Below are 15,711 nucleotides of genomic sequence, written 5' to 3' on the forward strand. Positions count from 1 at the left end.
TGCCTTCATGACCACACTGCTCCACGGTGAAACAGAAGGGATTTAAAGAAGACACACCTTTGACACTATTGGTCAGGAGTCTCTCCAGCACCTTAGCTGTATGATGACGGGAGGGCCAGCAGGCACCTAAGGAGGTGCTAAATGACTGCTACAAGAACAGAGAGCAGGCCTGCAGCTGGGATGAGGCACCAGTGCTAGCTAGTTACAGAGGAACTCTACGGTCAGACCGACACACACACACAGCCTGCAGCTCATACGATCACCTCACAGCTCGTCTAGCACATCGTCAACTCCATTGGTAAAGTTTGCAAAGGGACAGCTCAGCAATGGCAGTCACATGTTGGCTGATAAACTGCAGGGCGTTTGTTATCAGGTGAGAGTCACTGCACAAGCTCTGTAATAGAAAAAAAGGGTTACGTTAACTTTGAGTTCAACAGTAATCTTAAGTTGTATTTTCTGTGAAGACCACAGGAGGGAGTCTTTTCCATCACTGTGTGTGGGAAAGCACACTACTGAGCCCTATCAGCCAGCAGCTGCCAAGATTGGTGACTTCATTGATGAATCATGGTAACTTGTTGGAATTCATCTCCCTGGATACGTCACAATAACAATATGTCAATCAATATTGTTAGAAGGATATTACAAGATTCTTATTTAAGAATATGAGATATGTTGATTTCCATGACCTGGCTCTCACAGATCAACGTAAACCCACCAGAGGTCTGTCTACCTGTGCTTCAGGTGATGTGACACCTGTAGATGAGCCCTCCTTTCTATATGTAGATCTGGCTTCCCAGACAGAAAGAGAGAGCAGGGAAGCTTTATTTGACCTGCAGCTGGCTCACTTGGTCCTCATCATCACCTAATACTTCTGGACTGGACTGGACTGGACTGCCAACACAGTGGATCTCTACTACACCAGCAGGCTTGCCCCTCTGTGTAAGTCATCTGTACTACATCTTATTATTGTTACATACGCAATTCATTTTGATGGGATAATTGTAGACATGTGCATGTTTTAGGGGGTTTTGAAAATGTGTTGTTATTGTTCTGGTAAAATGCAATACATTTAGTTTACTATGACGTTTTCTATATTTGTTTTATCCAGTTTGAATGGAATGGTAATGATATAACAAAGCATGGATTCTATGAGGTGTTGAAAGCGTTCCACAGGGATGCTGGTCCATGTTGACTCCAATGCTTCCCACAGTTGTGTCAAGTTGGCTGGATGTCCTTTGGGTGGTGGACCATTCTTGAGACACACAGGAAACTGTTGAGCGTGAATAAACCAGCAGCACTGCAGTTCTTGACACAAACCGCTGAGCCTGGCACCTACTACCATACCCCATTCAAAGGCACTTCAATACATTTTGACCCTCTGAATGGCACACATACACAATCCATGTCTGAATTGCCTCAAGGCTAAAAAAATCCTTCTTTAACCTGTCTCCTCCCCTTCATCTACACTGATTGAAGTGGTTTTAACAAGTGACATAAGGGATAATAAGGGATCATAGCTTTCACCTGGCTTCCCCTGGTCAGTCTAAGTCATGGAAAGAGCATGCATTTACATTCATATACACTACCGTTCAAAAGTTTGGGGTCACTTAGAAATGTCCTTGTTTTTGAAAGAAAAGCACCTTTTTTGTCCATTAAAATAACATCAAATTGATCAGAAATACAGTGTAAACATTCTTAATGTTGTAAATGACTATTGTAGCTGGAAACGGCAGATTTTTTATGGAATGTCTACATAGGCGTACAGAGACCCATTATCATCAACCATCACTCCTGTGTTCCACTGGCAAGTTGTGTTAGCTAATCCAGGTTTATAATTTTAAAAGGCTAATTGATCATTAGAAAACCCTTTTGCAATTATGTTAGCACAGCTGAAAACTTTTGTTCGGATTAAAGAAGCAATCAAACTGGCCTTCTTTAGACTAGTTGAGTATCTGGAGCATCAGCATTTGTGGGTTCGATTACAGGCTCAAAAAAGTGGATTTGGGCTTAAAAGGTGTTTTTGAGGGAACAGAAACTGCCTGACCTGAGACACTGGCGTCTGTAGTTGGAGAGATGTTCTGCTTGTACCAGGCCTTCAGATGTAGATTCCTGTAGAAACGAAATAGGTCAATCTTTGTATTAAATTCATTAGTTGAATATGTGGGGGCAAAGGACAGTCCTTTAGACAAGACCCTTATGCAATCATCAGAAAGGGGTTCTCCAGAAATGTTGATCACAGCCTTGTTCTGGTCCTGCTCCGTGTGGTTGGATAGTCTTGATTTCTTCCTCCCCCTCCGTGTTGGCCTCTTCCGCGTCCTCTCCCTCTCTTGTTGAGGAACCTGCGTGACTCCTCTTCCTGATCTAAAAAATCTTGGGAGGAGCTGGCCTCTGAGTGTCTGGGGTGATCCTCATCGTCACTGCTTGTAAAGTTGAAAGAAACAGATCTAGGCTTCCTACTCTGCGGATGTGATTCTGAATTCTTGCGTGTTGGTTTTCTCCAGGCAAAGACCTTGCCATCTCTATAGTCTACGTCATCTCTTCTACTTCAAGTCCATAGTCGACTTCAAGTCCTTACACCATGGCAACCCTGCCTCCCTACAAACTATGGGTGTTGATCATATTCCGGCCTCTATTAGAAAAGGGGACCGTCTTAAACAGTTAAACCAAAGGGAGAGTTTTTGGATTTACAAACTACAGGCCACTAAATACCCTGGTTTAAATGAAGATATGGATTTCTCACCCTTCCTGTAGGGTCGTGATGGGTCCATTTGCTGTCATCTAGTGGACATTTTGCTCAATTGCCCTCAGCTATGTTCAGACTGTTGTTGTTCATGTTTTGCTGTGTTCTAGTGTACAACGGAATATATTGCTGTCTTATTCTTGACACTTCTCCCAGTCATATTTAAGGTTAGAACTACCTTTCTAAGTGTCCTGATACTTCTAGCTTGGAGTTGTATTTTTATGATAACATAGCTTCAGTATTTAACTTTTTAATGTGCATAGTATTGCTTACTAGGTGTGTCCAATCAATTTTGTAACCACTCCCTCTTCTAATTAGGGCTAATTGGAAAAGCTGTTCAAAAGAAGACATTGTATTATTTTGTTGTACTACCTGACGAAGGTCATGCAGCCGAACCGTGTCGGATTTTTTCAAACTTTGTTTCTATTGAACATGTCATACTAATAAAGGCATTTTAATTAATTATATGAAGAGTGAATTAATAAACATTTATTGGACTTTGCTAAATGGGCATCCAGGTATAAAAAAGAAAGTGCTGTTGGTGCTATATTGACACAGCACAGGTGAAATTGTATGTTTCCTAGTTCCAAGAAAACATTTACTGGAACCACAGATATATGACCAAGATAACAGCACACATTCATCTTTATGTCAGTGTCAATACATTACCACACAGTCATTTAGACCCTTACAATATATAAGCCTTTCAAGGTCATATGTACACAAGGGTCACGCTGTTATCCTGTGCTATCCTATTCTATAGAGACTTCACATGTGCATGTTTCAGGGCGTCAAATATGATTTGTCGGTTATTGTGTTAGTCGTCATCATCAGACATACGATGCACCCGCGCCACAATTTTCAAGCATGATCGAGAAGTCTGACAAACCTGTTTCACCGGTGCTCCCCTTTCTCATTGAAATGTAACCATAACAACATCCTGTCAATAAATAACCAACTCCAATCATAATATATCCATAAAGGCCCAGTAAAAACCAATGTTTAAAAAAATAAAAAGTAAATATAGTGTGCTTATTAATCTGTGATGTAACCGATCTCGGTCCTTATCCATCTATTGTTTATTACACTATGCTCATCTCTGTATCAATAATGTCCTCCCATCCAGCTAACCCTAATGGGTTTATTGCAAGGATTACCATCTCTACTATTGCCTGGTACTAAGGATTAGGACTGAAACATGGAGGGGGCCAGTGTCTTCATCACTGTTCAGAAGGTCTACTACCCTCTGCTGTGCATTCTGGGGATTCCAGGTGTGTGTATATCCTATATTGTTTGTACTGTTTCCTAAATCTATATGTGTCTGTGAGATGTTTCAGAACTTGTTTTCATGAATACATTTCATAGATACATTTAAAAGAAAATGTCACTACTCCAAACAGGATGCCACTGCTTTTCATTTCTTCATCCTCTGCCAATCTCTTCAAGTTCTACATGATCTGCTTCCGTAACTGTGGGATGTCTGATACGGCCATCATCTACCTGAGCTGCCTGGGCCATCATTGGACACCTTCTACCTGGTGTCAAGATTACCAGGCTGACCTGCGTGGGGCTATCATCCTGGTCTCCCACCTGGCCTCCGTGCCCATTGGCTAGATCAACGTGATGACGCTGAAGAATTTCACCATAGAGGGGAAGAATGTGACTCGTCCCCGGTGTCACTACAGGAACCATATCTAGTCTACCGTCCTGGTGTGGGTTACTACGTGTCAGAAGGTGAGTGTAGCTGGTGCATGAAGTCAGGCGCAGGAGAGCAAAATGAGTGAGAAACGTACTTTACTCAAAAATAAAGGCATAAGGTAACAAATACACTTGAACAAATACAAACGGTAAATATATTACGCACGGGTGAAAACAGCACCCGTCGAAATACCAGCCATTATGAACTGAAATGAACATTGAAACAATCTTACGCACAAAAAACATGGGGGAAACAGAGGGTTAAATACTTGAACATGTAATTGGGGAATGAAAACCAGGTGTGTAGAAGACAAAACCAATGGAAAATGAAAGGTGGATCAGCGATGGCTAGAAGACCGGTGACGTCGACCGCCGAACGCCGCCCGAACAAGGAGAGGGACCAACCTCGGCGGAAGTCGTGACACTACGATCCTCTCCGGTGGTATCCCCATCATCCTGGTCATCATCTTCAACTTAGAGATCGGCCTGCACCTGATCAGTGCCAGCAGGTGGCTCACCAAGGAGGAGTGGCGAGTCATGCAGGGATGGAGCACCAAGGGTTTGGTGCGGAGGACCATCTTCCTGCTGGGCACGGTGTCTTTGACCTTTGTGGTGCTCAGTCTGCCGCGCTTCGTCGCCTACTGCATCCTGCACACCAAGTACAACCACGATTGGTTCGACAGGAAGGACTACAAGAGAGAGACTGGACTGTGACTGGCGTGACTGGACTCCAACTAAAGCCTCTGTACCCGATGCTAAGGCGTTCTCAAATAAAACTCTCCATTTACTTGTGAATGTGAAAAACTTTTTTAAATTATTTTCTTATTTTCTTGTTTTCTTTGCTGGATAACTTTACAGTTATATAACTTGAGCTTTTTTCTATATTTTGTAAGAGTTTGTAGGATCGTTCTGTTTTTTTTGTCTTTTCTTAGCAAAACAAGCTCATGAATGTTAAAAGCGTGTTCACTTTAATTGGCTGTACACTTTCCATGAATCAAGTGCCCTCATGTCTGTAGGTGTGCTTTTACTATGACAACTCACTCCACTTTAAATGACAAGGTTCACCATGACTGGTTGCAGAATTCCTGCTCTGTTTGGACAACAACCTGATTGGTGGACGTGAACTGCATGCCCCACATTATTTGCATAAATGGTGAAGGGGGACTCCCTTGCTTTGCTAGCACTGATCTCTTCCTCTAGACAAAAATTGTGGGAATGTTTCCTATTCGCTCCAGGGCAGATTTGCATATAGAGGGTGGAATACACGGCTCTGACACAGATAGGAGCCGGGGTCAGGTTTAACTTTTAAACTTGACCGTAAATGGCACCTGTGCTGTATGTTTTAACTTGTTTTCTTTGCTTGAAGTCAGGAGAATTTTTACTTGTTTTTGTATTATTCTTTCACAGACACATTGCAGGTAAGTTAGTTGCTTGACTGGAGGACAAAGTTCACTTCCTTGGAACATATGTAATGTTTGGTCTGACTGGTTTCAGTTATGTATTATAGTGACTCTGTATAGCCAAAGGACAGCTTTGAGTTCTGTGGTGATAAGGGCTTTTCATCGATCTGCTACATATCATTGCTTTCTGTTTTACCCGTAAAAGAGTTTGTTACACTTGTGAATACAGTTTGTCTAAAAAGTGTTGCCAGGAATGTCATGTCATTCTGCTATCCACAGAGTTCAGCTTTCATTCCTGTTAAACCACATTTGTTTCTGTTTCCTTTTACAAAAAAATCTATCCCTCGTCCTGAGAGAAGAATGGACTCTTTCACAGGTACGCCATTGTCAAATACAGTACACACTACCACACCTATCGAAAAGGAAAGTTAACCTTACACTAAACTCACTCTTACTATATCACCATTGTTTTCCTGCTTTACTTCTCCTAAATGGCTTAAGCTGAATAACATTGTCTGTTGCTGTTGTTGTTTTTGTTGTCAGATTCCCGTCGTCACAGAAGTATTCCGGTGGAGACAGATGAGTCAATGACATCATCAACGCTGAACCTAGCATTGCCCTTGGACTGTGGGCAGTGCTCAGAACACAGAAAGAGGCCAAAGGAAGAGGCCTGGTTCGCCCCTGAGGTAACCGTCAATGACGTAGGCCAGGTGGAATACCCCAAGGACTCCTGGAGAACCCCTATGGAAGACCCTCTGGGTAACCTTCGACCCCAGCCCAGAGCTCCCTACCTGCATCAGAAAGACATGTCCCCACACACCCCTGACCCTGTCGACCTCAGGTTACACCCCTACAGAGAGAGGGCTCAGTGGACTGAGGATGAGGACTTCTCTTTCTCTGGGATTCTCCGGCGGGGAGCTGAGGGCTTCCCTGGTCCACCCAGCTGTCCTCGACCTCAGGACTGTTCCCTTAAAGGAGGAGAACACTTGGAGGCCCCTCTTCCTCTCAGGTCTGACTTAAATGACATCCACTGTGTCCCTCCGAAATACCCAGCACACATGCCTCCTCAATGTAAGTAACGTGCTGTATATGACAACTGCATTCATATAATTAAATAGAAAAGATATAGATAAATTAATCAAAATGATACTGGAGCTGGGTCATTCCACGAATAGAGTGCCTTTTGCGTCCCTTTGATATTTTAAGTGGAAATGATGTACTATTATTGAATTTTAAAGCTTTTTATACCACATGGACATTTTTATAAATAATATGAATAGAGACTTGCTAAAGTGCCAAAAAATGTCAAAGCATGTTATATTTAATGAACTGCCCTTCAATATAAACCACATGGACATTTTTAAAAATCAGATTTTTTTTATATGAATAAAGACCGAATTTCAAAAAAATCCGAATTTTGAAAAGTCTGACTTTTTCTGACTGAGATTCTGAGATTTTAACCCACTTACCTCAAAATGTTCGCCATGTTGTCACCATCATTGTAAAGCTCTAGTTATTTTGTTGCTTTGATAAAGTCATTTCTGAAGATGATAATTTAGTTCATGTGATTTCTCCCTCATTTTAAGGTCAACCCTGTTATGGGAACTGAACTCTCATTTTAATATGTTGAAACTATTTCTTGTTTTATAATTTTTTCAAAATAAACATTGAACATCTAATAGTCAAATCAGTGTGAAGGCAGATGAGCTGGTTCTACTCTTTTTGGCCATTGGTGTTTTTGTGGATAAAAACTGTGAGTGTCAAGCATAACACGACAACCCCTGTTACCCATATATAGATCGGCTATAAATGTTTTAACGTTATTATATTATATTTATTATATATATTTTTTTAGCTCGCATTCTATTGCCCTTCCCTGTTGAAAACAACATGCTTCCATTGCCCCTGTTACAATGGGAGTTATGGCTGATTTAAGATAAAATGGTCACAGTCAACCCTGTTACCCTAACTGCCACTTTTCTTAATTTGAATTCTTGAAATGGGAAATCATGTTTTTACAAAGGGGAACATTATGAGATCTTTATCACAGCAAATAAAAATGAGGTGAAATAAAACTATTTTTTTTACGGAGTTACCCCACCTAAAAGGCACTATTTTTGTGGAAAGACCAAGCTATTTAACATTTTCTGGGAAGTAGGTGATGTTTTTGTTTAGGTTGTTGTTTACATTACTGTCTGAAATATAGCCTGGATGATCCACGTTCTATAATTCAGATAGTGATGATTTTAATTGGGAGCCCATCCAAGACAGGATGTTAAGAGCATGTCTTCTCACATCCCTCTACAGGCCCTGATCCTGTGCACGGCAGGTGTCCGAGACTGTACACATGTCAGAAACCCGTAAATCAAACCCGCCCCCTCTATAATCGTCATCATTATAACCATCTTCACCCTACGGAACCTCAGCGGGAGCTTCAGCAAGACCCACCATCCTGGTACACTAAATATCCCTACAGCCTACTGGTCTAACATCAGATTGTATCATTAGCCTAGATATCAAAACCAATTGGATTTCGCAAGTTCCTAGTACTGCTTTGTTTACAGTTTAATAGGCAAATGTCAACAGGCAAATGTTTGGTGGGGATCCAGTTTTAGCACTAATGTCTGCTGATGGGCATTACAATATACACATGAATGTTTGGAGCAGACACCCAAATCTTCTATACTGTTTTCCTTTCTAGGACTCCCACGGCTCAAAACAGACTACATGGACAAGGAGCTCTAAAAGCCCCCAGTTTCAATCTTCCTCAGAGTGGGGCCCCTCCCAGAGAGTTGATGTCTGAGGTCAGTGTGGTGCCCTCTTACCCAGTGACCCCCGGCCAACCAGGTGGGGGAGGAACAGCTACACAGGAACTGAGGAAGACCATCAGTTTACCTGAGGAGTGCAGTAAGTGGATATCATTCTCCATCCCTCAGCAAAAACTTTATTCCCCAAATTATATTAAAGATAATTGTTCATTAAACAGTGGATTTTCTGTGAATCAGAATGATTGTCTCACCTTATGGCCTTGGCTTGTAAGAGCTCAATATTAAGACTTAAAACAAAGTCTAACATCCACTAAAATGTAAATAGTTGTTTGAGTGCAATTAGCATTCATGTGGATGCCATGCTTGTCTGTTTGATTGCAGGGAATGTTTTTATTACGTATTCTGTGGACACAGCCAGTGAGATGTTTACCTTCGTGAAGTTTCTGATAGATCAGGGCTTTAAACCAGCTGTAAGTTTGCAAACTGTATTTTCCATTGTCTTTTATTCAGAAATTTCCCAATATGTTAAACACTATTTTTTATACATAACTTCTCTCTCTGGCAGATTGACATGTTTGATAATGCAGTCAGGAGAATGGACATCAACAAGTGGATGGACAGCTATTTAAAGGATGTAAGTCTAAGCGGTCAGCATTTTTAGAGCATAACATTAAGCTCTATAATTATGAAACTATACAGAAAAAAATTAGTAACACTTTATTTTAAGGGTCAGTAATAAACCATTTATGAATCATTACTCCCACATTTGTAAATGTTAATAAACTAATTCTTCACAAATCTATATATATCCCATAAATATCCTGTGTTGTGTGCTTATTCTTTTATCAGGTACTGCTGGAATGTCTACCATCTTTTTGTGAGAAATTACACTGGTCACTCAATGTATTTATAAAGCATAATTAGTGCTCACTTTAGATTAGGGGCTGCAAAAAACATGTTACTAACGATTAGCAAATGGTTTATAAATGTGGGAGTAATGATTAATAAATGGTGAACACCCACTTTATAAATGCCTGATGAATAGTTTATTACAGACCCTTAAAGAGATATTGCCAAAATCCCGAAGTAAGGCCATTTATCTACTTCTCCAGAGTCAGATAAACTTGTGGACACCATTTTTATGTCTCTGTGTCCAGTATGAAAGAAGTTACAGGTAGTTTCTCGAGCAAATGCTAACTAGCGTTAGCGCAATGACTGAAAGTCATACTTCCAGTCATTGCGCTAACGCTAGTTAGCATTGGCTCGAGAAACTACCTCTAACTTCCTACATTGGCCTCATTGCCAAAATCCTGAAGTATCCCTTTGAAATGAAATCTTATCAAAACTGAACTGACTATGAGATGCTGCGTTGCAGAAGTCAGTGCTGATCATCGTGGTCATCAGTCCTAAGTACAAGGCAGACGTGGAGGGATACGGGGAGGATGAGCATGGTCTCCACACTAAGTACATTCACACTCAGGTAGGCACATATACATGCACGTGTAAGATTATATCAAATTAATGTGTGTAGCTACAGTCTTTTTGTAAATTATGGAGTCTCAAGATTAGGACAGTGAGACAAAAAGGTTCCTGGCCTTGGCCACAGTCCCTCCTTGTCATGATGTAGCATAGGTATAAAACACTGCTGTGTAATACAAAGGGAAACATATACTGTACCACAGCCATGTATAGTTTATGTAGAGTATACATTTAATATGCAATGAAGACAATTCATAAAAGCATTAGGCGTTTATCTTTGAGCACCTTTTTCCATTTTAGATCCAGAATGAGTTCATCCAACAGCACTGCCTTAATTTCCGACTGGTACCCGTATTATTTCCCAATGCTACCAAGGTGAGTGGATAGTGAGATGTTTCCCCATAGGGATAGGATTCTATACTGTTGTTATATCCTATTATATCCTCATGAGTCACTCACGCCGTGGTGTAATGTTTCCTATCCCATTCCTGTCTTCCAGAGACATGTCCCCGCCTGGCTCCAGAGTACCAGGATCTACCGCTGGCCCCAGGATACCCAAGACTTGGTTCTCCGTTTGCTAAGAGAGGAACGCTATATCGCCCCCTCTCTGGGGAAAGAGATGACCCTCTCTATACGGCCCCTCTGAGAACTGCTAAACTGATATAGACAGATTGTTTCTCTGGTACATAATTGACTTGGATGTTTCTATGGCAAATGATTATAGCCTTTTTTTGTACTCAACTGAAATGGTGTGTGGGCGGAGGCGTGTAGCTTAGCACAATTCTCAAATAACCACAAGATGGCAGTATTTACTTTTTCACGTTTCAAGTCCTAAAAATGTGCTTGCTTGACATGTTAGGAGTTAATAGTTACGCCTGACATTGTGTGGTGACTGACTGTGTTCCTAATATTATGTGATCTGAATATATATTTTAATGGGAAGTAATAATGGCCTGTTGACTGTGAGGTTGTTGAATTTACATGCCACACTTTTTTATATCGTAGCCTATACTATGTAGTTACTACTGTATTACCCAGAATAGCACTAAACCATGAGCAATATAAAGGTCTCACACTTCTTTGGGTTATAGCAGATAAATAGAACAGGATGTAAAGGTGCTTTTAGGGGCCCCCTATTCATCCATGATTTAAGATCCACAGAGGGGCCACAGGAAGAATCTGTCACTAAAACATCAATCTTCTGCAACAGAGGGAGGGGCTGGGGTTCACACCTATTTTGCTCTTTACACTTGTATTTTATCTGTGGTGGTTTCATCTTCCTTTGATTAGCCAAACAAAACTATTTTCTGTCAATAATGGCAATCATACTCCCCTGTAAATAACAATAAAGTATTAAAATGGTTGGTACTGTATTTCTCTGTGTTATGAGACATATGTCTGCTATTCTCAAAAAACAGCCAGTTATATATATCACTATCAGCCTAATGCATTCATTAACCACGAGAGCTTAGTTTCCTGCACCCATAAATCAGTTGCTTGTATGATTGTTCCAATACTTGCACCACACTATGCAAAGCCTTATCTGGCCAACCCAAAGCAACCACAGAGTTTGGGGAAGGGGGAGATGAGATACTCTCCTGCAGGTGGCTTGGTGTGTGAAACTGAGCCTGTCATCTTATCAGTGAGGTGAGTGATTGATTAACCTGGGCAAACGGGGCTGTGCCTCCAGATTAGAAGTGGAAATTCTCCAACCATCAACAAGGAGAAATATCCCTTCACAAGAGAGCTGTGTTAACTGTTGCATGTGAATACTTACCCAGAAATATATAGTTTAGTCAGCTGTAGGCTATTGTGATGCATATGCCTACCTCTCAACAGAAAACTGCTATTAAACAGACTCACCTCATTTTCACCTGCGCTGATTGGTTTCCAGAGAAAGGGCCGAATCTCACTCAAGGTCAGAGCACACTCCCATTGACAGACGCTCCCACTCCATCCAGATGAAATGCTAATGGTACATTGTTCGTCATCAGGGACCCATTGAGTGTGGCTGTGTCCTCAGTCTGAGCCCAGTGTTTGGAGGGGTTTATGGGCCTTTCAGTGGAAGAGAAAAGAGTGGGCTCTGCCCATCCACAACCACAGCCTGGTTTATTATGGAAATCTAGAAGGAATTAAATTGACCAATGTGAAGCTTTAAAATTCTATGACAGGGCAGTAGAAAGAAAGTGCAAAAAAATAGGCCTATAATTATAAAAATATTTTTTATGCAGTTGTGGCAATTATTGTTGTGTGCCACAATATTGTGTGGACTGACTGAAAGATCTTATGGAATTTAGAACTATGTCCATTCTATTCTGTTTGTCTATCTTGTCTTGTGATAAATAAACATTATTTAGAACTAAGGTGAACAGGATGTAGGAACAAAATTCTATTCATATGGATGTAGGAATTATAGGGCCAAAATGGGATACATTTATCAAAATATGGTAATTGTACTGTGTAGTGAGGAACTTCTAGAAGTGTTCAAAGAAGGACATACTAGGAAGTGTGTTAGAGCCAATCACAGCACGGCGAACGTTAAAGTGATCCAATCATGCACGAGAGGAAAGGGTCTCGCCAGTGTCTTTTACGACTGCAATGATAGGTTACTTAGCATGTAAACATGCTTCGGGAACTTGTCTTGAGCCTTTATAGTAGTATGTGGAAGTTTTGTTCTATAAAAATGTAACTGCGAAAGTCATTGCAATCGAAATCAGTTAATTTCAAGAGCATTTTGTAAACGTTCATCATTGGAAGGCGTCATTTCTATGTGTTTCGTTTTTTAAATAGTTTAGATCAGTGGAGTAGTATAATGAATTATTCGAGGATGTTAAGTCATTGAGGAGATTCGATTTTCTGGCCCGCGTTACCCTGTTGGAGGGAGTTTGAATCGGGTCAAAGTGATTGCATTGGTTTTGGAACGGTGCTTCGGTGCGTGAGCCAAGTGCCATTCAAAACTCATGGCGAAATTCTCTTAAAACCAAAGTGAGGTAGCCTGAGCTAGATTAACCACGTGGAGTAATGAGGAGTCTGTGTTTTCACATGATAAAGTGATTGTTTTTTAAAATAAAAAACGCTTTATCTGCCGTCCCAGTAAAAACCAGTTTGAAAATTCTAACCTATATATATATATTTTTTTTAAATAGATCTTGTATGTTTCTGGACGATGCACCATGCTGACTTGTTAACACCATGAACGAGGGGCGCAGATGTACTGTTCTATTTGAGAAGGGCGTTCCTCCCTCGCCGCTTTTGCCCGCTCACGTCACGTGCCATATATCGGTGCACAGCGGCTCCGGTTAATAGAACGCCCTCATTATAAAACGGGTTGTTTGGATCCAGGATGCTGGTTGGTTGCTAGCAGGGAGCTATAGCGCCACAATCTCCTCATTCTCTGGGTAATGTCTATTAACCGTGCCATTAGATTTATCAATGCGCATCCACTGTCCCATAGCCCAGCCATTCAATATTCACAACATTTCCCAACCAAATAGGAAGATTTAAAAATGCATAATACGATTTTGTCTTTCATACCCATGTCCCGCCTAAAGATTTGTAAACCAATTGAAAACCTAACTTCCACTTGCGCGCTTGTAAACGAACCAATGCCAATCGTGAAGATTAGGTGGTTCTAACAGCAAAATTTGGGACTGGATCTTGAGTCTTCTGACCCGTGTTGCTGCAGTGTGTCAGTAGCGAGCAGCTAACCAGTAGCGGCAGAGACTAGGGGAGGGTCTGCCGGGGAGGAATGGTGTTGCCTTTGGGTTAGTGTTGTGATCATATTACAGAGAAGAGGAAGCCTTGTCCGCAGTGCCACATTGGAAGCGCACATGAAACCACTGCAAGACCAGCCACACTTGATTCTCTTCTCAAGCGTTTTGTTTGCAAGTCAAATACGTGCAGTAAAATATTCTGTCTCCGCAGGAGAGTAACTCAACAATTGCCCATTTTTCCGGATGGATATGCCGTAGCAACACCCGGATTCGGCGAGTGGGGAGAAAGTGGTTTTGGTTTCGCTGGTTTAACTAGCTATGGCCGCTCGGACCAATGAAACGTCTCGTGGAAGCCCAGGATTGTGTTATTTTTGAAGGGACGGGTGGCAGCTAGTTTCAGCCCTGTAAATTCGGAGAATAGTGGACTATGTCAATAGTAACTGAATCACGGGGCACCTCCATTAGTTACGGTATGGTCCCCAGTAGCTGCAGCTCAGATTACTCTTCATAGTTTTTAGCCTGCAAAACTAGGTGGAATATGGGCAACTCCGCGGGCTGCCTCGATAAACAAACAAACGAGACTTTGGTTTATTGCTAGTTAGTTTGTGTACACAACTGATTCCCATTCCTCGGTTGCTACATTATTACGAAGACAATTTATTCTCATTCTGTTCCTAGATGTTGCCCCAGATCATAATTTAGCTAGCGTAGTTGATTGAATCCAGCACAGCAGTCATGTTTGCTGTCCGCATCGTCACCGCTGACTACTACCTTGCAAGTCCCCTCAAAGACTTGGACGTCTGTTATAACGAATTCAGAGAAAGTGACGTGAAGAAAGTACCAGTGGTTCGAATTTTCGGGGCAACACCAGCAGGTATGTTCATCTGGTTTTTAATATATGGTCATCCTCTGCTGCTTGGTACAGTACCGCCACGCGGTGCACGGATGTAACACACATTTACAAAAGCAACCCAATTCAAACTATAACAATACAGAAGCGGTCTTTTGAATGATGTTTAGTGAGGTGACACATTGTAACAAACCATACACCAACTCGCCACTGTTTCCAGCATGCAAGCGATGCTTTCACATAGTTGCTTTGTTTTCAGTCTCGTGTTCCATTTCAGGGCTGTGGACAGACAGACCTTCACCACACCTACATCATCAGCATTTGGCACATAACCCACTTTACAATACCTCCAATAAAATAAATGAAGTATCTTTTCTGTGCCCAACAACCTGAGGAATGGTGCCACAGCAACGTGGAATTACAGCATGACAAAGTTTCTACAATGGAGGTGTGACTGTCTGTCTGATTAACTGGTTTCCTGCAGCACTCAACGGAAAAGTGGTTGTAATTTCGAGCCAAATATGGAGGACGGACGCGCTTTGCCCTCTGGTATGGCTTATGTATTGGAATCAGACCACACAAGGAAATATGTTCATGTGTGGGTCAGGGTGTCAATCAAATTATGTCTGTTAGCCCCTCACATTTTCATGTGGTGACCTCTGAATTGTAAAGGAGGCAGCTCTAACAGCTTGTAACCCCCCTCCCCCCCAAAAAGTTGACCCTATTTATCATATCTACACTCAGACAATGTCCCTGCATCTCTCATTGACCAGTTTCATTACAGCACTGTAGTGTAACAAGTGGATATAGGTTGGGTTCACCGATGCCATGTAGACTTTCGCCACTTATTTTTGTGTTGTGTTGCGTAATCTGTTGAATAATGTTAATTCTTTCTAACCTCCAGACGATTAGTCAACACGAGGTCACACTCCGAGAGGCAAGCACAGACAGCCTTCATTTTACACGTATTCCGTAGCTTTGTATTCTGCTGGAATGTGCTTGGGATATTGTTTTACCTCAAGGTATTGTGAGGCCATGGCGTTCAATAACAATACAACAAGGC

General features: G+C 41.6%; 2 protein-coding genes across 3 annotated transcripts in view; both read left to right on the top strand.

The window, feature by feature from the left end:
- Positions 1-3: 3 nt before the first annotated feature.
- traf3ip2a (TRAF3 interacting protein 2a) lies at positions 4-11,458 on the top strand. 2 transcript variants are annotated; one of them, XM_055884642.1, is made up of 12 exons: positions 4-939; positions 3,867-4,011; positions 4,187-4,474; positions 6,198-6,214; positions 6,382-6,909; positions 8,146-8,293; positions 8,540-8,745; positions 8,988-9,076; positions 9,172-9,240; positions 9,982-10,086; positions 10,386-10,460; positions 10,585-11,458. In XM_055884642.1, the coding sequence occupies exons 4-12, from the start codon at positions 6,199-6,201 to the stop codon at positions 10,729-10,731; spliced, it is 1,383 nt and encodes a 460-aa protein (XP_055740617.1). In that variant the 5' UTR covers positions 4-939; positions 3,867-4,011; positions 4,187-4,474; position 6,198; the 3' UTR covers positions 10,732-11,458. The 2 variants fall into 2 exon arrangements, with proteins under 2 accessions (XP_055740617.1, XP_055740616.1); XM_055884641.1 differs by lacking the exons at positions 4-939; positions 3,867-4,011; positions 4,187-4,474 and adding an exon at positions 5,688-5,856.
- Positions 11,459-13,707: 2,249 nt separating this feature from the next.
- Positions 13,708-15,711, top strand: part of LOC129825009 (DNA polymerase zeta catalytic subunit-like) — a 49,104-nt gene continuing 47,100 nt past the window's right edge. Inside the window, exon 1 of the mRNA XM_055884643.1 lies at positions 13,708-14,672. Coding sequence (XP_055740618.1) covers positions 14,534-14,672 — 139 coding nt within the window. The 5' untranslated portion in view covers positions 13,708-14,533. The remainder of the gene's footprint in view (positions 14,673-15,711) is intronic.

This window comes from Salvelinus fontinalis, chromosome 27 (assembly GCF_029448725.1).
Source record: "Salvelinus fontinalis isolate EN_2023a chromosome 27, ASM2944872v1, whole genome shotgun sequence".
Classification (NCBI taxonomy): Eukaryota; Metazoa; Chordata; class Actinopteri; order Salmoniformes; family Salmonidae; genus Salvelinus; species Salvelinus fontinalis.